Genomic DNA, 24,030 nt, shown 5'->3' with positions numbered 1-24,030 from the left:
TTGCTCAGCTGCTATGGATTTAACAGAAGCATCCTTCTGCCAGAATTCAAGTTCTTCTGGTGAAAGTCTGGGGGTAGTTGGCCCACTCCTCTGGAAAGGGAGAAATCTGGGGGAAAACTAGAAAGCCCCTGACTCCTCTTGGTGATGAAACCCACACGCCACTTAAAATAATCAAATTCATGCCTGGTAATAAACTCAGACACAGACGAGGTGAACTGGAGAATACAGTTCCCAGTCGAGGGAATCACTGTATTATGTCAAAAGAGATTAGAATTTGACTGAGAAGGGCACGGGGTGTCAATTGTAATCACACATGTATTGTTTTCTATTCTGAGCATCCTTCATTCCATCTCAACCCTGGGACATGATTAATATTTTACACACTGTCCAAAGGGGAATGTGACTTACCAGAAACCGTACTGAATGTTTCAAATACAGATCACTCTTTGCCAAGAGAAAATCCTGCCCAGCTGTACATTTCTCATTTGCAAAACATAAGAGCGATGAAATTCCATTACTGAGAGAAACTGGCTGTTCCACCAAACCCTTGGCAACGGAAGCTCTACTTATCTTTTTGAACAATAGTCTCAGAAAGTGTATTCTCCCTCTCTTAAAAAAAAGGCAAGTATGCATTTGAGCCCTTGAAAATGTGCTCTTGCCCAAGCAAATTCCTGGTAGGGAAAATCCACTCCCCTGACCTGGGAAGTACAAAGAGTGACCCTAAAATATGAAGCAAAAAAGAGCTCCCAGTTTAAGAACCCTTCAAAAACTGAAGGGGGAATGTAACAACATTAATAATGTCCTTAAAACAAAATCAAGCATCCTTTTCATAGGTAAGTAGCCATCCTGCCCCCATTTCTTCAGGAAAGTCACTCTGACACCCTAACTCGCTCAGTGTGTTTTCCTGGGGAGACAGAACCGTCTATCTTCCCGAGGATGTAAATTAACCTGAAGTGTACTGCTTTGCACATTGCAGAATTCATCCAAACGAGACTAGAAAAGCAAGATTTTGTCCTCCGTCTTCCCAAAGCTCCTTTCCCCAGAAGCACATGGCCACATTCGAGTGGGTTATGCGAACTTCCTCGTGGCTCATCTCACGGTCAGAGTTCCCCCTTGGTCCAGGGTTTGAAATAGGCCATGAATATACTCAAGAAATACAGACGCTATTGCAAATGCGTTTGGAGCAAAAAACATCCAGAGGTAACAGCGCCATTTTTCCAGTTTCCCATTTAACATGCTCTATCATGGTAACAGCCCATGGCTGTTTCCTGTGGGATTCAACATATCACATTGGATATCACGTTTAATGTTTTTCCTCCTAAGAGATCTAACAAATTGAGCCCATGTATTTACCCATTAAAAGCCATTAAAATGGTCAAGACGGCCAGCAAAAAAGAGTCATTTGTATCAAACTTTGCAACAAGAGCCCATACAAGGAAGTCAGGAACAATTCTTTCTCTTTCAGCATCTGGGAGCCTGCTAGGACACTGTGTGATCCTCTCCCAAAGAGTCCTAGGGTGAGGCTGAGGGCGCTACCTCCCCCAGCGGAAATCAGTAAACCTCCTAGATGGAAATTTTAAATGACGAGTGAAGAACTGAAACTGAAGTCGGCGATGAGATGAGTGACCATCCTGAATATCGACCTTTGCCAGCACATCCCTGGACAGTCCACTGGTCCTACTGACCACAGGCGAAGACAGACATAAAAGAGGGAACAACACATTTGCAGAAATAATTGTGTGCTGTGAGCTCCAAGGACATTAGAATGCTTCCAAGGCTGACACACTTCTACACTGGTCCCCAGTCTGAACAGACTCACCATTTGCACACCAGGGACCACTCATCTGGTTCTAACTAGTGTACAACTCACCAATGGTTCTCACACAAAGCTATGACTAAAGCATACAAAACAGATGCAGGGCCGCATGGAAAGAGCCAAATCGTGAACAAATCACTCATAATTTGGCTTCTCTATATTTAATATAAACAAAAACTTAACACCAAGTCAATCAACATCCAATCTGGTCGCATACAGTCGGCGAATTCTGCCTCCTGCCCAAGTACCCACCAGTTGAGGCCTCCCTCCCCCACCAAGCATCTTGCCTTGAGCCGGATGAAAACGGGACGGCATTCAGCCCGCACAAGACACTGGCAGTGTTCACATACCTCAATAATCCTGTCATGAATCTGCAGGCCTCCGTCCTTGGCTGCCGGCCCACTGTCAACTATTTTGGACACAAAGATTCCTTCACTGGACGATCCATCTTGGTTGTCCTTTGGGTTAAAAAAACACATGCGTGAATGCTAGGCATTAAGTTGGTCATGAAAATAAAGCCCACACTCTTAAAACAGTAATGGACTCTTGCTGGGGTCACAAGTGGCAACAGGCTAAAAGCCAGCTGCTTCCCCTAATTTCTGTTTTAAACTAAAATTAACATGTGGTAAAATAATGCAAGGCCTCCCAAAAGGTATACAATGCTAAGCCCCTGCCACCTCTAATCCACTGTCCTTCCACCCCTTGGTAGCACTTATCTGCCGCACAGGCATCCTTTCCAAAACGTTTTAGTGCATCCCCTTCCTAAGCACGTATCTCTTCCTTTTTACACACAGAAGTGAAATTATGCTTCCCGCGTTCTTGGGTACCTTGCCCCTTTCACTTAACTTTAACAATTGTGGAGATGTTTTACCACCCAGCCCACTGCCTGCTTCACTTCCTTAAGTGCCTGGATGGCATCCCCGCAAAGGGATAATCAGCACTGTTTCCAGCTGTTTTTACTAGAAATGGTGTTGCTTCTAATACCTTCCTATCTATATTTTGAAGTATCTTTGCTAGTATATATGGGGGCAAATCCCTAGCAATGAAACTGTTGGGTCAAAGGGTACACATAATTGATTGGTATTGCCAAATTACCCTTCAGAGAGTTTCCACTAACAGCTCTTTAGACAGAGTGTTTTCTCACATCCTCAGAAGCACAGAGTATTATCAAACTTTTAAACATGCCATAATCTGATGATAAAAATAGGCATTTTATTTTTGTTCTGATTTGCATCAGAAAAGCCCACCATGACCGCTCCCACCACAATCCTAATAAATTCTGATCTCCAATCTCCTTGAATCCCTTCAGATCTTTCAAAGTCTAGACTGAAACTTTCTAGAAAGGAAGGCAGCTCACTGCTCAAACTCCTTCCTTTATTTAAAATCAAAAGGCTCCAACAAGCTCATAAAAACCCTCACTGCTTGTTCATGAACTTCTTTCCAAACAGCGCTGGGATGAATGCTTTCCAAGTGTGTGGATTAAATTTCTCGTGATTAACAGATGGATTTATAAATGAAATGGCAAAAGCATGTGTTGTTTCTAAACAAAAGCATTTGAAAAGTAGGTTCAGGATGTTCCACAAAAACTCCAGAATCTACCATCGTGGTAATTACCCTGCCATAATGCCGTAAGATTTGTTTCAATAATAATTTTTCTACATACAAATACATCAGAGTTCCACTTGTTAAAAAATAACTAGGAAAAAAACATTTTCCTCTTTAAACTGCAACCACCCTCCCTCCGAATTCTAAAGAGGGAAACATGATTGAACGCGGTTCAACCTATCCCTTGAAGCACAACTGCAGTGACCATGGTCGGGGGACAATGCACACTCCCCATCACTTCTCCCTCTCTCCCCCTGCCCCTTCTCACAAAGACACACCCACACTATGTAGTGTTGTAAGTATGATTCAAAAGAAACCAAGATCATAATCTAAAACAAGCATTAAGTGTTCTTCCCAACGTTTATCACCACATGACAAAGCTGGGTCTCTAAATGTCATCTGGATTCTATCAACACTCTTCCAAGAGAAAACGGTCAGCAGGGCTGTGGGTGCTGGGCTACATCAGCTGTCCCCCAAAGGCACCTCTGCCCAGCTCCCCAGCACTCTGCTCAGGCCGACTGCACACCAATCCTTTCCCGCCTGAATGTCTCTATGCCTCCTTTCTCTCTCCCGGCCACCATACTAATAATGCACTAACCCCAGCGCATCCGTGTAGTTCCCTTATCCCAGGTGTAAGTACAAAGCAGTGTGACAGCTTCCACGTACTGAACACATACTGGGTACCGCGTATGCAGCAAGTGCTCTTTGCCCACCATTTAATCTTCAAATAACCACAAGTGGTAAGTACTATTAGTATCCATTTCGTTGATGAAAAACCTGAGACAGAGAGGTTAAGTACCTTACTCAAGGTCACACAGCCAAAAAGTGGCATAGGTCAGTTTCAAACTAAGGATAGGTTGTCTCTTACACAAGCTCTAGTGCAATGTTGTCTCCCACTGAAACAATCTCAAAAATATACAATAATTTATAAATCGAACATTCCATTCTATAGAATATTAACTTAAAGACTCTCAATGGACCACAAAGCATTTATGGACAGGCCTGAGTTCCCTAAAAGGTGATGTCAACATATTGAATGAAAAGAAATCTGTGTTTACTCTGACTTAATTGCTTTGCATTTCTTGGCTGGGGAGGAAGGGGTAAATGAGGGCTGGGATTTGGATTTTGGTTCATGTTTCAGAATAACACATCGTATGCAAGTAGTTTTTCTTAAGGAACATCAGACAGTCCAAGCAAAAATCAGAGAGGAGAAGGCAAGAGCAAATACCACTGTTTAGGTTACCTGAGGACAGTGGTAGGTGATGGGAACAGAATGCCAAAACGACAGCACAAGGTCAAAGAAACCCAAATCAAGTCCATCTCTGATAGCTAGACTCTTCTCTTAAAAGACATCTCTTTCTTCTTTGCTGGCTCATCTCCTAACACATTTTAAGGTAGAGCTATTAATCAAGGTGAACCAACATGACTTAGGATTTGTCTTGTTTTGCCAGCTTAAGAAACAGAAAAATGAAAGGGATTATTTTCATCCCAGGGGTGCCTGACAATGAACTACACTTGCCAAAGGCTGAAGTGAAAGGTCTGATACATGAAACTGGCTGCTGTTTCTTTAAGTTGATGAGCACTGATGAATGGGAGATGTGATTCTGCTGAGAGCATTACGAACTGCATCATGCAATGAAAGGCCTTATGTCAGAGGCCCCTGGCTGGGCTTATGTCATAACCCAAGCAAGCAACCAACACAGGAACTCCGTGGGAAACACACACGTCATTTGCACTGTGCTCCACTTTCAGTAACTAACAATGAGTGTGCACTGTTGCTCATCTTGGCTTTTTAGTGTGTTCTCAACGACCTGCCAAATTTCCAGGCAACAGTGTAGAATCTTTAGGTTTCATTATGCTACTTCTACTCAGCAGGACAAGGCTTTGAAAACACCATAGCAAACACAGGCATATGGAATTTAAGTTTCCTCCCCAGGGACATGCATGTAGTTCTTGCAAAAAGACCACATGCACTGAGAATGCCTGTGAACGCTACAAAATTCAGTCCAGTTTGTGCTTAAGCCATTTTTTTTTTTAAGGAAAAAGAAAATAACCTAAAACAAGTTCTTTGATAAGTATAAGAACAAAACTGTATTCTAGTGAGGCTGCAAGTATCCTTTCAGCCCTGGGGGGCTACAGAATCTAAACACCATCTTTGCTGGTGGCCCAACAACTGCTAAGCCATAGCACGCCTCTCTGTTTCAGGCCTTTTTCAAACATTAGGTTCCCTTTTCCTATGTACGTGTGGGTGTGCAGAGAACAGATCTTCCCAGTTTGGGCTCTATGGGCTGTAGAAGCTTCTAGAACATCTAACAGCAAAGTGTGTCTTCCTTTACTGTAGCTGTTGCTTGAAACTGGTAAGGATGGGTAGGGAGGGGAGGAATAATAATCATGACTGTAAACCAAGTGCAGCTAACTCCATTATTTGTGACAAACGGCAAAACGCGTTCTCCACGGGAAATTAGAGAATTTGGGTCGGTCCAGTCCTGGTGTTTCCTGGGACAATGACTGAGACCGTCAAGCCCCAGCTGGCTCCCTCCCAGAGCTGGAGAGCACTGACCCCGGCGGCAAGGACTAAATCAGAGCAGCACGATGACATGCAGTCCAGGATCTCCAGGAAAAGCAAAAAAAAAAGTACCAACCTGACCTAATCTGAGTTTCTTGAGAATCCCACTGGGGCAACGGGAGAAACACAGCACATCCCCACAGCTCGGCCAGGCGGGCGGGCCCCTTGCCCCCACTCACCTTCACTCTCCTACTTTCACCTCATCGTCTCCAAGTGCTCTTTTTTATGTATGTTTTGTAAGGCAGATAATGCACTAGTTCATCATTTTCATGACGACGTATCACCTACAACTAAGCTGTCACTTCTTGCAATAAACCATGTTCATCTGTTTTGGAAACTGCAGCTTTGGCCAAAAGCAAAGGGAATTTTAATCATAACCCTCCTCACGTTACGTCCCTGTCTTCTTCTCCAACCTCTTTCTGGCCACTTCCTGCCCACCTCTCAACTTGAGCCATAGTCTGCAACTTGCAGTTCCCCAATACCCAATTCTGTCCCTGTCCTTGGCCTTATCTGGGCTTTCCTGGGCCTGTCCACTTTCTTTTAGCTCAGAGGTCTTCACAGATGGGTACACGCAATGCAATGCACTGGAATGATGAAAGAGCACATTAGACACTTACTCATATTTTAATTTCATCATTTAAAATGTCTCTTTGCATGTAACTTTTGTAAGACAGGTAACATTAGTTCAGTAGTATATATACATTATAATTTATATCTAAAAATGCTCAATTGTTTTTTTCCAGTTAAGAGTGCTCAACTAAATATGTTCTATATGGGCCTCTGATCTAGCAAACTCCTACACATCCTTCATAACCCAACTCCAATGTACCTGCCCCCAGGACGCCTCTTTCCCTAGGGTTAACTGCCTCCCAAAGCATCTTCAGCTGGACCCAGGCACAGAATATCAATGAGAACAGGGCTTTCCTCTCCTAACCTGTGCGTCTCCCCATCACTCCGTGAGCTCCATGGATGCAGGGCAAACATTAGCCACATCTGGATGGCTGACATCTTATCCTTTGGGATTCAGCTCAATAGCTCCTTCTCTCTTTCCTGATTATGCTAGCCAATGATGACCCTTGCTTCTTGGTCCTACCATATGCCATCCTCCCACTTTTTTTCCTTCGTCACAGTTCTCCCAACCTGTAATTATTACACTCTCTTGTTTCTTGTCTGATGGTCCCCAGGACATAAACTCAGTGACCACAAGGACTCAGTCTCCCTGGCCTACACCATATCTCCCGACCCCCAGCCAACAGCCTGTGTTCAGCACTTATTTGTTGAATGAGTGAATTTGATTCTCCTTTTTCTTTGACGATTTTCCTTTTAAGCTAACAGATAAGGAAAGAGTCAGCAGAAGAAAACAGCAAGAGATGATACATATTCAGGTAATCCTGCTTGAAAGGTGAGACCCCACCACCATCTTCTGCCAGATCCCCAGAGCCCTATCAGCAGACTGTTTCCTCACAGTTAAACTGACAGATGTGAAGTCGGCCTTTCTTTTCTGGAGGTGGGGGATCATGATGAATGGGGTGGACCAAGAGCTGCAGTGGGAGGAAAAAGCAAAGGCTGCACCAGCCCCACGAATAAGGGACTCGCCCCTGACTGATGCACGGCGTACGGGGCAGAACTCTAGATCAGACCGCCAGTCTCGGAGCCCATGTGACTGCACAGTCACTCAGCTCCTTAAGATGTGACTGCACAGTCACTCAGCTCACGTAAGATGCACACATCTTACGTGACTCTCTTCAGCTCAGCTGCTCCACAGCCAGACATGCACCCCCAAAGTGAAATGGCTTGGATTAGCTGTTGTATTACTAGGCAATAATGTATTAGGAGACCACAGCTAAATAAAAATCCCAGTGTGAAGACATTAGACACACAACAAACTCTTTAATCAGAGCAGGATAAGGTGAACAAGGGTTCCTACCCTTCACCCCCCAAACCCTGACCCCTCTTCTGGCTCTATTAGGGACAAAAAAACACATTTCAGCAATGAACGTACCACACATGGCCGGCCACCAATAATATTGAATCCCAGTGAGCCAGAGTCTCGGTGCAGGACAAGAGTCAAGCTTTTTGTTTCTTCACCCTGTAGGGAACAAATGAGTTCGAAATTTTATTTATAAACACGAAAAAAGATGGGAGAAATTTTCTTTCTGTGGACTCCTGGCCTGCTGAGCTGAACATTAAAAATTCCATGTCTCTCGGGGAAGTTTAACCCAGGAAACTCTGTCATGTGTTGAGGAGGTTACAGATGTTTCAAGATACCATCTTACCCTGGAGTGACCACATAAGAATGTTCAGAGATGTCCAGACAGGCTTAATAACATTTTCTCTCAGTGATAATGTGGTCTGCAAATGCATCTTTCCTCTGCCCAACCCATCGAAGGCTGGCTGTCTAGACAGCTACTCTCTGTCTGTTTCTCAACCATTCCAAACAGCAGACTTCACGTTATGTCAAGGAAAGTTCAAACAGCAAAACTGTCAGAAGTCTGAATGGATGCCGTACAGTCTGTCAGTGGTCATCTGTGTTTGTGAGACTCGGGGAAAAGCAGCACTTGAAAAGTCAGATGCAAACACGGGTGGGAAAAAGAAAAATCCTGAATTTTACTGACAGGAGGCGGCGGGGGCATTTTCACAAAGTAATTACTGTCCAGTCTTGAGGAGATGCAGAGCTGTTCCACAGAAAACACTCTGTCTAAGGTAGGTGGGTCCCTGTGAATTCCTTTAAATCAAACAAGTAGAAGTCACCCAGGCAGGACTGAGAGGCGTGATGTTCAACAGTCAAACGGGCTGCGGGTGCCAGGGCACCTCAAGTAACACTGTCAAGTAACAGACAATGAATAAAAATAGCTTTAACCTTATGTGCAAACTATCACTTAATAGGCTCTGACATAAATATGAAACTTGCTGATGCATCTCTGAAATGGTTCCAACTACAGGGATGGTATGCACCACCTCACGTGTTCTGGCCACAAATTTGCTAGTGCTTTACTCACGTTTTCCGTTCAAACATGGTATCATCCTAATGCGGTATTTTTAAAAAATATGAAATACTTCATTACCAGCTTTCTCAAAAAAAGCATTGACACCTTCTACTTTTACTGGGGAAATAAATGGCAACATTTCACTGATACAAATGCAAATTATCTGACTGGACCACACTGGCAAAGAAAACCAATCTTTCAGACCTGCAGTGCCCAGTGGTTTTTTGGAAGCACTGCTTTCATTTACGGCTAGTGTTGTTGATGTAAAATGCTGTTTCATATTTGGCCAGGAACAGAGTCACACACACACACATATGTTAAAGACTAATAGGTCTCAATGTATAAAATTATCTCCATGCTTAAAGTTCTTAGTAACCACAGCTGTTTCTCTTGACCAGTTAGTATACAGTAGAATTCAAAATACTTTCAAAAATTTCATGTAATCCTTAGTATCAATTACTAAGACCCTAGAAAAGCAAAAATGATAATCTGTCATTAGAAGAAAGCAGTTTCTGATGAAAGAATTAGGCATCCTCTAAGAACACCACATCAAAGTCTTCATTCCTACAAGGTCACTTACTTGATACAGAAGACAGAGTATTTAAATATAAACGGGAAGCAAATCTCTATCAAGCTACTGTGCTTAACAAAAAACAGTAGACTCTCATGAATGACAATTTATCAACATTAAAAAAATAATGTCCAATTCATAGCATCTATCCATGCTATCAACCTTTATCATTAATCTCACCTGCAAGAAACTAACAGGCAACAGCTTTCACGGATGTAAGAGAATAAAAATTCAGAATTTACCACATTGTTTTGAGATATAAACACAATGATGTGCAAACTGAAACAGTGTATATCTTTCTGCCTTGGAAATGGGAAACACTGGTTAAGTCCATTTCTTGCTTTGTTATCTTAGAAAGGTGAAAAAATTAGAGATACATGGGAATTGGAGCAAGTCATCACACATGTCTTACATTTCTGGCTTTCATAACTTATCAGTGTTGGAAACTGCACACTTACATAGACATCCAAGGCAGATGGCTCTGGTTTGACAATCTCAAATGATGAGTAAAGGAGAATGCACAGCCAAATGATTAAAATAGACTAGTTTTAAATCTACTGTGTGATAACCATTTATTCTTTTAAAAATGAAAGAAAAATAAACAACTCTTACTGCATTAACAATGATGACAGCTAACATTTATCGTGCCAGAAATTATACTGAGCATTTAAGTGCTTTATTTGATAAGACAATCCAACCAATCTTATCAACTGGCACTATTACCATCCTCAAGACACAGGTGGGAAGACTGGGAGAGAATGTTTAAGAAAGTTGTCCCATTTCAAGGAGCTAGTAAGAGCTCAAGCTGGGATTTAAACCCGTGATCTCCAATTCTAGACCTTAATGACTCTCTATTACTCCTCTTTTTCAGTGTGGAACGTAGAAACGGGTGCTGTGTAGCCCAGAATCTTAGGTCCCTCTGAAGATGGTTCACTTGCTAGAGCTGCAAAAAGTTCCATAAAGGAACTTATCATAGGAGGTCTTACCCAGGAAACCAGTGTTAGAACAAAACTCCAAACTGTTTACTGAACTACTTATCTCCAAAAGACCCAACCTGAGATGCCCAAAGACATGTAGGTCTGGTCCCAAACTCAGCGATCTCCTTCAAGTGACAATGAGACAAACTGGGCCAACACCCGAAACAACATTCCTCAGCCAAAGAGCAATTTACAAAGAACGCTTTGGAACAATCAAGTTGACTGTCTACACCTCCTTGCCAGATGCACTCAATCACAGGGGAGAAAGAAAGGGTGTTCTCATTTTCTGGAAGCACTGGGACCTAGTCTTATCCAGAAGGTCTAGATGTTGGCTTCAGGTGGCAGTGCCTATTTTAGGACTATTTACAGGACTGAGACACCAGATGGAAGATTCAACACAAAACACTGGGAGTGATGGTGTAAGAGAAGACAAAAGCTCTTTCTAGGCTGAATTCCTTTCATTTCCCCATCTAACTACCAAGGGTCATCTCTTTTTCTCTGACACCCTGAGCTTGATTCTGATTTTTCCTTTCCACTCTCCTCCCCTCAAGCAAACTTAACTCTTTCCTTTAATTTTTCATTCTCAGGAGAAATACTAATACAGAATTTAAACACTCGGCTTCACCTTCACACAGCACGTCTAACATGTTAACCACCCTAATTTCTGCTTAACCATGTAACTTGTTTCTGGTCTTAAAATTCATCTGGATAGAGGTCATTTAAATGATTCTCATTCAATCATTTTCCACCAGGTGAAGAGACATATTAATGGAATAAAGGCAAAGGCTCCCATTAGTGCTGCAATCCTGGCTGTTCACAGACAGTGTTAACAAGCGACGTTGTTCATCTAAAGAAAAACTTAACCAATATCGGTCTGTTTGGTAGTTTATCATAACTCATGGATGGAAGTTTTCTCAATGGCTTGGTATAATAAAACAAAGAAGGGAAAGAGCTCTGTTTCACATAAACAAGTGAATAACCAAAACATCAGCCTTTTGAAGCAGGCATGCTATCAATCCTTATACCTGAGAAACCGAGGCTCTGAGAAATTCTTCCACTGGCTTAAGATCACATAGCTGCGAGGTGGGGGGGGGGCAGGACTGGAACCCAGGTCCACGGGACTCCAACACCCATGCTCTTTGTGCTACACTGGTAAACTCGTGCACCCTACCCTACACCCCTCTGCCTCAAAAGAGGAGCCTCCACATGAAAATGTCATGAGGGATTAGACATCTAATTAGTTTTGTAATTAGAGTTTTAAGCAAGGCTTTTTAGACTATGTAGCAATAGTGGCAAAGATTAATCCTGTCTGTTGTATCCCGAAGAATGTCATAAGGATACTATGACCTTGATAGGAGTAGGGTAATGGCGAAGATCTGGGACTTCAGAGTCAGAACCTGAGTTCAGTCTCCTCGTTTGTAGAACAGGGATAACACTGGGTTCCTCTTACGTCACAGTTACTATGAAGCATGAATGAGATGAACCATCACTGCCCTGCGTCTCCACACTGTGCCTGGCCAAGAGCAAGGGCTCCCAATACAAGCAGAGCACAGGGTGCGATGGACACCAGCACAGCTCAGCATGGAGGCCATGGAACTCTTCCACCACGTAAATGACTCTGCTGCAAAATCCAAGAAATGGAGAATGTCGAATCCTCAATCTAAAGCAAGTTTGGGAGAGCAGAGGCCTGCAGTTACTAAGCACAGAAAGATCGTGACGTGTTCATCATGACACCCGGCCATCTGATGGGAGCTACTTCTGCGTGCATGTTTCTCCTCTTCCCAAGTCTAGAGAAAGACTGGCATTTTCTGGAAGGACTGCTGAAGTCCCAGGAGACAGTTCTGATCCTGGAGGTGGTGGGAGAGACACGAAAGAAACGAGGGGAGAAGCTTGGCCTGGACCTGCAGCATCCCAGAGATGGGATGGGCAAATGGTACCGACTAGGGGGCTGCGAGGCACGAGGAGGAGAAATCAGACATATGACATCCCAGGCTTGGCGGGAGACGGGGGAGCAGGGAGCATATGTTGGCTCACAACAGGATGGGAGAAACGGCAAGTCCAAGTAAGTGTGGACTTGAGTTGGATACAGACAGTGGAGGGAGGAGCTGGGCGTACAGGCTGCTTGGGGATTGCTGAGACCTGGGACCGTTCCAACTTCTGTCAGAGGAGTGAGTAGTGACCGCCTGGGAAGAAAAGAAAGGTGAAGAAGAGCGGGAAAACCAACAACAAAAGTGGAAATGAGATGATACCTCCCTGACAGCCTTACCTCGAGCTGCCCCCATTCTGTCACTCTTTCTCAATGGCAGGGTCCCCTACCTTCCCCAGCCAGGACTCAGGAGGGGAGGAGCTCTCACCAAGAGCTGGGGTGGGGGATGGAGGAGGAAGACGCCTGCAGCTTCGGGACTTGGGGACGGCACTGACTCCCTGGGGGCGGGGCGTGAAGCACTATCAGATGCTCAGCACCCTTTCTCCCCCCTGGAACCCACCTCAGGTGGGGAGCTTGGCCCCTAGTGCAGTGGAGGGTCTACTCGGGAGGTGCTTAGGTCTTTAGGATTGAGGAAGGGCAGAGATACAGTAACCCTGGAGGAGGGAGCAGGCATGAGCCATCCACAGCCAGGAAGTCATCATCAGCAATGGAAGCTCTGTGTTCAGGAACAGACAGTCCGTTCTGCCTAAAATAGGCTTGGCATCCGTATTCGAATGTGTAACTACAGGATCAATGTTACCATCATCCCCCACCTCGACTCATCATCTGTTCAACTCAAGGGCTAACTGGACAAGAATCTGGGGGAGGAAATAAAAGTCACAGCGAAAAACCAAAAGTCAAATGTACTTTTTCAAAAAGACACCTCATGGTGTGAGTGTCTAGGAAAGAATGCAAACTGTCCTCTTCGGACAGAGTCCCTCTTCCTTGTAGCATTACTCTGTAATTGTTCTCCTCCAAACAGTCTGGCCTCAGAAGCTTGGATGCCGGCCATCTCTTAATCACCGTGACGGCCCCCGAAGTCCATCCATACCACTGTCAATGTGGATTCTTTCTACAAACCCCTTTCCGCTCAATGACGGGTGTTCCTTGATTATCGCTGTTGTGGGACTGGCAGCCGAGAACTGGCTAGACTGGCAAGCTGCCCAGTGGGTTTTGAGAACTGTAATTGACTGACCGCTAGTCTGGGGTGACACAACACCTCTCAGCCTCAGATTATGCAAAGCTCCCAGAGACTCACACAGCTGGGAAACAGCTCTGTCTGTTGACTAGTGACAAGAAAGCGCAAAAAAAATGTGGAGGGGTGGGGGCTGCGGGGGAGGGGGCCAGGAGGCAGAGCTGGCTGCCAGAAATCATGTAGTAAAGACATGAGGATGTCTTCACTCCCTGCACCAAGATGTTTCTGTCCTTTTCGTCAGTCAAACTATGTTTTTAATGGAGAGGCAGCTTGTATCAACCCCTTCCTGTAATTCCCCCTTCAGTTCTAAAGAAGGGATTCTTGGAGGAAGAACGGAAGGGGAAACTGATCAAGGCGAAGACTGAAGACAGTTGTGGGGGTGATGCTTGAACATGGATTGGAAATGGATGAGACCGTCAACGGAAGTATTAGCAGCGTGTATCTGTCACCAAAACAGATGTAGAGAGGATGAAAAGAGACAAAGGGCATGGGAAAACAGGTGGAAAGAAGCAAAGATGTAGCATTTCCAGACCCATAATATCCAGAGGGTAGTATATATTCATCCATTAGCCAAATAAGATGCTTCTGAAAAATGACATAACATAATGAATTAGGTAAAGACTGTCAGTGTTACCCTAAGCCAAAATATTTATATATATTTAGTCTGTTACTATATTTAAATAACACACGAAATCCCTAAATGTCTACGCCTGTATTTTCGTGAGTTTGATTTCAAGTCTGTACCTCTAATTTTTATCATACAGCCATCTGCTTTTCTGGTGAACATCCACAAGCAACGCTTTCACCAACAAACAACAACAAACTTATTTAAACTTCTACAGTGTTTTTACATTTCCACTTGTTGGATTACAAGGTTTTTGAAATGTGCACATCCAATTACCCAGTCTGGAGAATTTCCCTCTCCAAATCAGAAAGAAAGCAAAGGCTACCCTGCTGTAAGTCCCTAAATTCTCACTTATAGGAGGGGAGGAGCTTTGCCTGGCTTTGTTAATTTCAGTGGGCCAAATACAAATATACCCCACAACCCAGTAACCTCCTCTCATTCACAGCTTTAGCCTCGTCATTTACATCGCAGCCCAGAGCTGCCACCCAGATGCAGTGAAACTGACTTGAACATCCCTATTTCACAAAGTTTCCACCCCTGACAAGCAGAGAACAGAAATCCAGAGACCGTGTCACTCAGGGGCAGCCCCAGGCTCACAATACACCTGTGACCCTTTTGAGTAAAAATCGTTTCCTTCTTCTCCATTAAACCATTTCGAATTTCTAGTGCTTCTCCAGCCGTTGATTTGAAAAAGATCTTAAAACCTACAGGCACTTAATAAATGTTCACTTAACATATGTTCAGTAAATGCTTGGTAAGCCTTCCTGTGCCCTTTATGTACATCAGATCCTTTAATCCTAATGCCCATCCTATCAGCAAGCATATCATTATCTCATTGTGGAGATGAGGCTACTAAGGCTTAGAGGAGGTTAGAAAACCTTCCCAGAGACCCTCAGCAATGAGGCAGAAGGAGCACATGACCCTGGGTACCTCCGATTCCAGGGTCTGATACACATCATACAACAGCTCAATTCAGGGTACCCTGGAGATGCTGGTGACATAGTCCTGCATCCAACCTTGACCCACAACATGAAAGACACTGTACCCTTTCCTGATCAATGTACAGCAAAGACACGGGGCACTTGAAAACAGCTTCTAGCAAAATTCTGCGGGTGACCTCTCTGTCCAGGACTCATTTCTGCATGCCTGCTGCCCTCTGCCAGGGGAAAAGCTTATCCCCCAATCCACTCCCAGAGAAAGGGCTGCTACAGGGCTCAGGCACACACAGTCTGCACCATGGCTCTACCCAAGTCCCTGTAAACAGACATACAGAATCGGGGGAGAAGGCACCATTCCATCCAGGACACCATCTCTTTCTTTTCTTTATATTTATTTTGTGTAACTCTCTTTTACAACCAGGACCCGTTCTGTTTTATATGCCATGTGCCCCACGCCAGACCTCTGAAACTGGGCATTACAGCATGGGATGAACAGACCTCACTGCCATGGACCAGAAGCCATCACATTGACTACATGGAGCCAGAAGATGATGCTGGGGAAGTTATTTAACCTTCCAAGTCTCTGTTTTCCCATCTGTAACAGGAAGGGTAATGGGTTGTGGGTACCTACCTCCCAGGATCTTTCTGAAGATGCACCTACGTCTCTAATCCACATAGTGCTTCCAGGTATAGTAATCATCCATTGGAAACCTGTGTAAGACTTTGGAGGGGACACTGCCTCAGGAGAAAATACTTTTATTTTGGTAACAGCCTGGAGTCAGGTGCTGGGTTCAAATCTCAGCTCTACACTTAGAATCCATGTAACTTTTGGCCTTAACCAAGCTGTTTTACAATTTTTTTTTTTCAGAATCTGCCTCTCTTACCAAAAAAAGAGGGTCTTCCTAATGAAAAGGATGCAGAAGCTAATGTGTGCACACACATAATGTGCCCTAAGTATACACCACCCAGTAAAACTCAGTATTATTTCCTTTCAAGCTCCTTGGTCCACAACCAACACACAACCACCTTATGAATAGGCTCCCTCTTATTAAATATTTTTACAGAGAGGCTAGCATCATTTCTGAACTCAGAAAAGAACCACTTACACATAAATGGCAACTGAATTCCCAATTCAAGCTATTCACTTATGATCATTTAAGCCAGTGTAGCTGGGTAACATCTTTTTAAGACAAATCCTAATTTTCTTTACAAATTACTGAAATGAAATGGGTGTTAGCAGCCCAAATTTCCTTTAGCTGAACTGGGCTGTTCTGTTAAATACACTATGGAAAGGCTATCTGTCGAAGCTTTTCAGAAACAGAATACATGGAACAGTGAACACTGACAGACACATCTCAAAGTGCCTGGACATCTGCAGCACCTTTTGATACAACTGTCTATTAGATTCACTCATTTCCAGGAGTTCTAAAACAGACAAAATCATTTCTGGGATTTGGAGTTTTATACAATTTGATCGGGTGGATCTCCTGGACCAAAAAAACCACCTCCCCACAAACCTGGGAACAATTTTGTTAACTTGCAGGTCAAGGAAAAATTCATTCTTTTTAAAGAGTGAACTAACGAACTCACTCTTGGTTAGCAATCTGAAAAGTTTCCATGGCTGACAAGACAGCCCTTTCAATTCTGAATTTATTCACTGAACAAATACACATCGAAGAGTTTATAGGGCACCTGATAATCACACTGGTGCTGGGACACAGCCTGGAAGAACACACATGGTCCCTCCTGGGGAGACAGACAAAAAACAGCCCTTCCCATGATTCAGTTACAGCTGTGATGAAGGCCATGCAGGCCGAGCACCAAAGTGAGTGTCCTGGACATCAGACCTAGTCGAGGTCAGAGAGGGCTTCCTGGAGGCAGTGATGCTAGAGAGCTGGGGTGGAAAGGATAGAAAGGTTATCTAGTAATGAGCAAACCCTAAGTGCTGACAGAAAGGCAGGAGGAAGTAGGGGAGAACTGGAAAACTTGTTGGTTACTTAGCTATGAGTAACCAGAAAGACTACTCCAACTAGAAAAAAGAACAAGTGCAAAGGCCCAGGGGCAGGAAGGAGCTCAGAGGCATAGACACAGAACTGCCAGAGATCAGAGACCCTGGGAATAGAGACTAAAGAGGGGAAGAGTATAGGCAGGTGGAGGCCAGCAGGATCCAGAGTGACCTTATATCCACCCAAGAGAAATTCAAGGCATAGCAGGGTTTAAGGAAGAGTGGTATCAGATTTACATTTCTAAGAGGTTATTCCCAGCACTAAGTAATTGGAGGGGAGCAAGAAAATATGTGGAGGGAGCAGCTGTGGTCTAGGCAAGAGATGACGGAGGTTTGGATCAAGGCTGATTTCGTCCTGCAGGTGACAGTGGCAGTGTGGAGATTTCTGTGACTGTCACATCATGGGAGGCGCTTCTGGCATCCAATAGGTAGAGGTTAGGGATGCTGCCAAACATCCCATAATGCACACAACATCCTCCCCACAACACACACATACACAACCAAGAATTACCCAGTCCAATATGTTAACAGTGCTGTGGTCAGGAAACCCTGGTTTGGACCAAGGTGATCATCTGATGGGGCTGGAGAGCAAGCAGTGAACAGATTCAGGAAGTGTTCAGGAGGTAAAATCAACAAGATTTAATGACAGACTAGATGTAGGAATAAAAGAGCAGAAGCGATCAAGGCTGGGTCGCAAATTTCTCAACAATTCCAAGGAAAGTTCTGCCCAGAACTTTCCCTTTCCCAGAAAGCCAGGTAAGTTTTTTGCTATGAAATGCTTTTGTTCTCAGAATCAGGTGGAAAAGTCAGGATGGGAAACTGAGGCTGGAAGGAAAACTCTTTAACATATTCAAAATAGCGTCACCAAGTGTGCTGTAGCCTGGGTGGGGCTTCAGATGGGTTAAAGATGGCCTTTCTGGGCTGTAGTTACCTATAACATGACTGCTGGGCAGGCTGGTTTTAGAACTTTGCCCTGGGCTTTCCTAAAATGTTCAGGAAGGGATGTTTAGACAACAGTCAGTAAAATCGTAACTGTGTGGAGAAGACCAACACGTGTTTGTCTACGTCTGTGCTTGAGCCTAAACTCTTTGTCTAGCTGAGGAGCTACCCAAAATGTGACAGGCGGCCCAGCATCACCTGGAGCTTGTTAGAAATGCAGACTCTCACGCCCCACACCAGCCCCCAAAAGGTCAGAATCCGTAAGGGTAAGAGTCAGGAATCCGTGGTTTAACAAGCTCTCCAGGTGATTCCAATCATGTGTGAAAAGACCTGTTCCAGCTCCCATTTTAGAACAAGATTAACAATGCCTGTGTAGGTACAAGCCCTGAATGCTCAGTTGGTATCAAAAACCCGAAACCTAAGATTTTTTTTTAATTTTAATTTTTTTCTATTTTAAACAGTTTTTTATTGAGTTATAGCCATTCTACAATGTTGTGTCAAATTCCAAGATTATTTAAATAAGGCCACATCACTGTATGGAACAAGGTCTAGGACTTGAAGACGGGGTATCGAAAATCTCCTGAATGTTTCCTATCTACTTTAGCCAGTAACAGAGAGGTAAACGTTAGGGTTTTTTTTTAAAAAGTAATAAAAGTGTTGTGCCTATGAGTTTCCAAGCAATGTAAATCCTTCTGCCTTGTAGAATAAACAGTACCCAGCGGGAGCAGAGAGTCCATCCAATGAAATAAACAAGTTCTTAAACAGCTTGCAGTGGGAGGGGCCTATCTGGCAGATGCAGGAGCAGCAAAAGCTTTCTGCAAGGGCAACTGAGGGTTAAATTCGAGAAAAAAGTAGGGAGCTTCCCTAAGGCCTGCGCTGAGGCCGGCCAGGGTCTGAGGCCAGAGAAATGAACTAGTGCAGCTTTCAGGCCAGGCCATTCTTGGCTGTCCTCAAGCTCAGCTCTGAGGTCCATAAAAGTCCCGAGCAGGGCTCCAACTCCAGAAGGAAACTTTTTCTGTAAGCTCAAAAAGCAACATCTTGTTCCTAAGCTTAATACCCCTGATTATCCTACTGACTCACCCAAAAGAGCTTCAAAAACATCCACAGTTTTGATTCAAGTATCATATTTTTGATTCTGAGAGAGAGTTTACCCAAACACTCCAGAAAGAAAACAGAAAGGCAAGAAGAAATAATAAACTAGCTTAACAATGAATGATGTATAAACTCTGGGGGACTGAGTGGCTTATTTATAAATAAGCATCACTTAAAACTACGCAGGAAGTCCAGATGACAGCATACATGGGAGAAGCGCCGGGAACTCCTTTGCCCCCAATCCCGGCGCCTGCTAGCAGACCAAGCTCTGCCCTCTTTCTACTCTGGTGACTCGCAGGCTCACGCCAGGCTTTTGTACGCCTGTGCGGTCCCGGGTGAGCCTCAGAGCTGTAAATATTTGCCCTTCGCCCAGAGCCGGCCAGCTGCTGAGGCTGCAGCTGACAGACAGGCCGGGAGGCCAGGATGGGGTGGAGGCGGGGAGGGGAGTCGGAAAACTTGCAGGTCTGGCGTGCACTGTGGAAGAGGGGGCTGGGAGAGGGCAGGGAGCGGCAAGGCAGGCAAGCAGACACAGGCCCCTGGGGGCCCCTCAGGCACACATATGCGCCTCTGCTGCGCAGTGCTGAACCACAGAGCGGTGGTAGCGTGGCCAGTGCCCTCCCCAGTTGTTGAAAATGTGGCCTTTGCAACCAGGGAAACCCTGGTTCCCTGAGAGTGATTTTGCCCACTCAGGGAACACTTGACAAAATGTGAAGTCACTGGGGGAGTGCTTGCTACGGGCATCCAGGGGGAGAGGCCAGAGATGTTGCTGAACATCGTCCAATGCACACGATAGCCTCCCATAACCAAGAATTTGGGGGCCCAAAATGTCACAACATCCCAAGGTGGACAACTGAGGCAGACCCTGAATCCCAGCTCTGTCCCAAGTCACTGTTTGACTTGGGACAAGTTCTGTGACCTGAGCCCGCTTCCTCATCTCGGAGGATCAAATAGATACTGCATCTGTAGTGCTTGCCACAGTTGCTGGCACCTAATAAACCCTCAGTAAGTGGCACTTGCGGTTACACTGAGCGGCAACACAACAGTGGTTAAGAGCTTGGGCTGGAGAGACCAACACATGTGAACCAACTCAGGCACTAAAAGCCGTGATTCAGGCACATGACTGCCCCTTGCTGGGCCTGTTTTCTTCATCTACAAAATGAGAAGCATCACACCTCCCTTACTAGATTAAAAGGGAAACAACTGAGAAGTGCTGAGAATAGGGCCTAGAGCAAAGGAAGCCTCCTGAAGTAGCTGTTAGAATGACATAAACAATCGGGACCAGGGGCTGGCTTACAAGGGGAGGATGTTAAAGATAACTGCAGCCAACGAGCATCTACTCTCCACCAGGCACCGTGCCAGGTGATTTTCACATATTCTCTCCCTGAAGGGTGATAACCTATTTTACATTGAGGGAAACCAAGGCACCTGGAGGTCAGTTAAGCCACGAAGTGGTGAGCCAAAAGCCCAGATTCTCGAACAGTTCTAATTCCAGAGAACTCTCAGTTATTGTTATATTTGATGGCGGTTCCTTGAATTCTTTCTGGAATTCTTTCAATCCCGGGTGGAATACCACAGAGGGGGCCTCCTGTGTTCTATCCCCTGTGTCACGTCTCCAGGGCCATACTTTCCAACTTTAGAGCTTAAGCGGCTTGCTCAAGGTCAGCAAGATAGTTGGCAGCAAAGCCCACATTTGAATCCAGTTTTTACTCCAGAGGCCTCTCCTCTGGCAACTGTCTTCGCTTACTCTACACTGACTGTGGGTTCTTTTTATTCTTTCTGGAGCTCCTGAGGGTGCGTGGCTCTAGTCCACAACGTGTGTTAGTATCTGCTCCTGTGTCACGTGTATAGGGACCATGTTTCCCAACCTTCAGAGAGGTTAAGCGATTCCCCAAGATCACACAGCTGGTCTGCAGCAAAGCCTCGGTAGTTCTGACTCCACAGTCACACTCATTTTTACTCAGTGGATCGCAGATTCCCTTTAGCCTTTCCAGAACCCCTGAGGCTGCTAGAGCTATATTCCACCCTGAGTCTAATCTGTAGGGATCACGTTTTCCAAGTTTAGACTGATTCCCCGACCTGCTCACGGTGATATATCTGGAAAGCAGTGTCAGAAGAAAGAGGCAGGGATGCTCCTGGCAAGCTCCCGGTATCCCTGGGCCCCATGGGACTGGGAGGTGCCCTGGGTACCCTGGGGCCCGGCAGGGGGTCGGGGCGGGCGACGGGCGCCTACCTTGCCGCCGGGCGGCGTGGCCACGCAGCGGCTGAGCGAGTCGAGGCGCGCGCTGTACTCGGTGAACTTCTTCTGGTAGCGCAGAGCGGTCATCTGCAGCTCCAGCTGTGCGGCGGCCAGCTGCGCCACCAGCGACTTTTCGCGCTTGCCCGCGCGCAGCGCCTCCTTCTTGAGCGCCTTGTGCAGCGCGCCCAGGCGGGCCTGCAGCGCGCCGTTGTGCGCCCGCAGGGCTCGCGCGCAGCAGTGGCCGCCCGCCCGCTGCTCGCCGTGCGTCAGGGGCAGCCCGCAGCCTTCCTGGCAGCGGCCCACCGGCCGCGCATCGCACGCATCGCGCATGTGCGCCTCCACGTCGCGCCGCAGCAGCACCTGGCCGCAGCCCGCGTGGCGGCAGCGCGCGGGCGCGAACTCGCAGCGCTCGAGGTGCTCGGGCAGCTGCTGCAGCTTGACCACCTGGCCGCAGCCGCGCGCCGCGTGAGCGCACTTGATGTCCAGCTTGAGAATCAGGCGTTTGAGCGGCAGGACGTGGTTGAGCTCCTTGGCCGAGAGGCGACCGCGGCAACGCGCGGGGCAACTGCCCTCCTGTACCACCCAGGGCAGCACGCAGCCGGCGCAGAAGACGTGGCCGCACGGCGTGGTCAGAGGGTCCTCCAGGACCTTGTGGCACAGCGCGCACTTCAGGTCCGGGTCCACGTCCCCGTCGAAGCGGTCCAGCTCGAAGCCCATGGTGGCGGCCGGGGCCCGGAGTCGCCGCCGGGCGGCCGGCCGCCCCCTCCCTCCCAGCGAGGCTGCCCAGACGCGCCGGCTGCGCCGCCCGCTCGCTCGCTGGCTGGCTCTCCCCGGACTGAGCCTAATTGCTCCAGACTTCCTCGGAAAAAGCCCGAGGAACAGAACTCCTCCTGCCGTATTTGCGCGAGCGCGTGCGCACCAACATCCTAACTCGGTTGCTTCCCGCTGGTCCCCTGCCAAAAAGAGGAGGTCGAGAGGCAGAGGCGGGTGGGGAGACCCAGAGGCTTGCCGAGGGGACTGGCTCGCCCAGGATGGCAGCCTGAGTCTTGCACTCCGGAAACTCCTCTCCGCTCCCTTGCAGTTTTCGCTGTAAGAGATAAACGCCAGCCGAGAAAAGCTAAATTAGGAGCTGAAGCTGCTGCTGTCGCCCTAACGGGTTTTCCTGGAGCCTGTTACAGTTTTCACTCTCCAATTCTGCCACCTCTTTTCCTGGCTGATTGTTGAGAGCGAAAAATATCTTGGGGTCCGCTATCTCAGCACTTACGGCCTTCGTTTATTTATTTAATTTTGCAGGGAAAGTTACAGAGCCTTCGGGACTCTCCTGCAACTACAGTTCCGACCAGAGGTTCCGCGGACCCCGAGGTTTGCCAGGACAAGGTTTCCAGGTCCCGGGGGAGAATTTGCGGGGACAAGAACTGCTCGCTGGCTGCCGAGGCGGGAGACTGCCGGGCTGGCTCCGTCCACTTCACCTAACACCTCTGAAGTGGCTGCAGTGCGGTGTGGCATACGTTGTGCTGGGCCCTGCCAAATCGGTCCCTTTAAAAACCATCAGTAAGATATTGTGAGAGAGTGTTAGCTGTATTTTAAAATTATTTGCCCCCATTACAAAAGAAGTAACGCTGGTCGTACAGTGTTACATAAAAAAAAAAAAAAACTGCACAGGTATAGACGTTGGAGAAGTTCCCCATAATCCCCTGCAATCATGTGAATTGCGATCCTTCAGTTTTGTTTTTCCATATGTGTGCACTCTGTTATATTTCCATTTTCCAATTGAGGAAACTCAGGCTGAGAGGAGACAAAAAATGAAATAAAATACTCTTGCAAGGCCCTGTAGAGCAATTTTTCTCAAATTTTCATGTGGGTGCAGATTCTAATCCGGTAGGTCTAGGGTGGAACCTGAGAATCTCCGTGTTGAAAGAGCCTCCGAGTGGTGCCTGCTGATGCCACTGGTCCATGAGTTTCCACTTGACTCGGAAGTGGCCACCCATGAATCTGGACTTTTTTCTTCTGCTGAGGGGCAGATTTTCAAGTAGGGCACTTTTCAGCAAAACTTCTGATTGTTGAAGGAGTACTTTGAGATTCCAGTCTAAGTGATCAATTCATAGCATCATCCATGGATTTGGTGATTATTTCTCTTTTTTTCTCCCCAAACTATAGACATTGCTAAGAAACACAATAGCCAGTATTGGTAGGAAAAACAACAACAACAACAACAACCCAAGCTATGGAATTCTCCTTTGGAATATGCTGCCGGTTCCTGAATAGTAAAGAGGAAAAGTTGGATCTCTGTGTTGAGTGTGGCTCTGAGGCCTGGAAACTGGGATTACAACATCCATTTTGTCTAATTGCTTTTACTTCTCTCCTTTTTGTGGCTGCGAAAGCCCTGTGACCTTCAGTGCTTAACTGCTTCACCAGTGAAAGGGTTGCCTTGATGTCCACAAGGATTACTTGTTTTGAACTGACCTTTAGAAAGCTGTCACTGCCTAGATTTTTCAGTGCCTTGTTGGGGTCA

At 46.1% G+C, this 24,030-nt stretch overlaps 1 protein-coding gene across 1 annotated transcript in view; it reads right to left on the bottom strand.

Moving 5' to 3' along the window:
- Positions 1-22,385, bottom strand: part of PDZRN3 (PDZ domain containing ring finger 3) — a 217,322-nt gene extending 194,937 nt beyond the window's left edge. Inside the window, exons 1-3 of the mRNA XM_010970590.3 lie at positions 21,513-22,385; positions 7,990-8,076; positions 2,167-2,274 (exon numbers count right to left, since the gene is read on the bottom strand). Of these exons, the coding sequence (XP_010968892.3) occupies positions 2,167-2,274; positions 7,990-8,076; positions 21,513-22,235 (918 nt within the window). The 5' untranslated portion in view covers positions 22,236-22,385. The remainder of the gene's footprint in view (positions 1-2,166; positions 2,275-7,989; positions 8,077-21,512) is intronic.
- Between the last annotated feature and the right edge of the window lie 1,645 nt (positions 22,386-24,030).

This window comes from Camelus bactrianus, chromosome 17 (genome assembly GCF_048773025.1).
Source record: "Camelus bactrianus isolate YW-2024 breed Bactrian camel chromosome 17, ASM4877302v1, whole genome shotgun sequence".
In the NCBI taxonomy this organism is placed as follows: domain Eukaryota; kingdom Metazoa; phylum Chordata; class Mammalia; order Artiodactyla; family Camelidae; genus Camelus; species Camelus bactrianus.
Note: the sequence above shows the minus strand (reverse complement) of the source record. Positions and strands in the feature narration are given on the sequence as shown.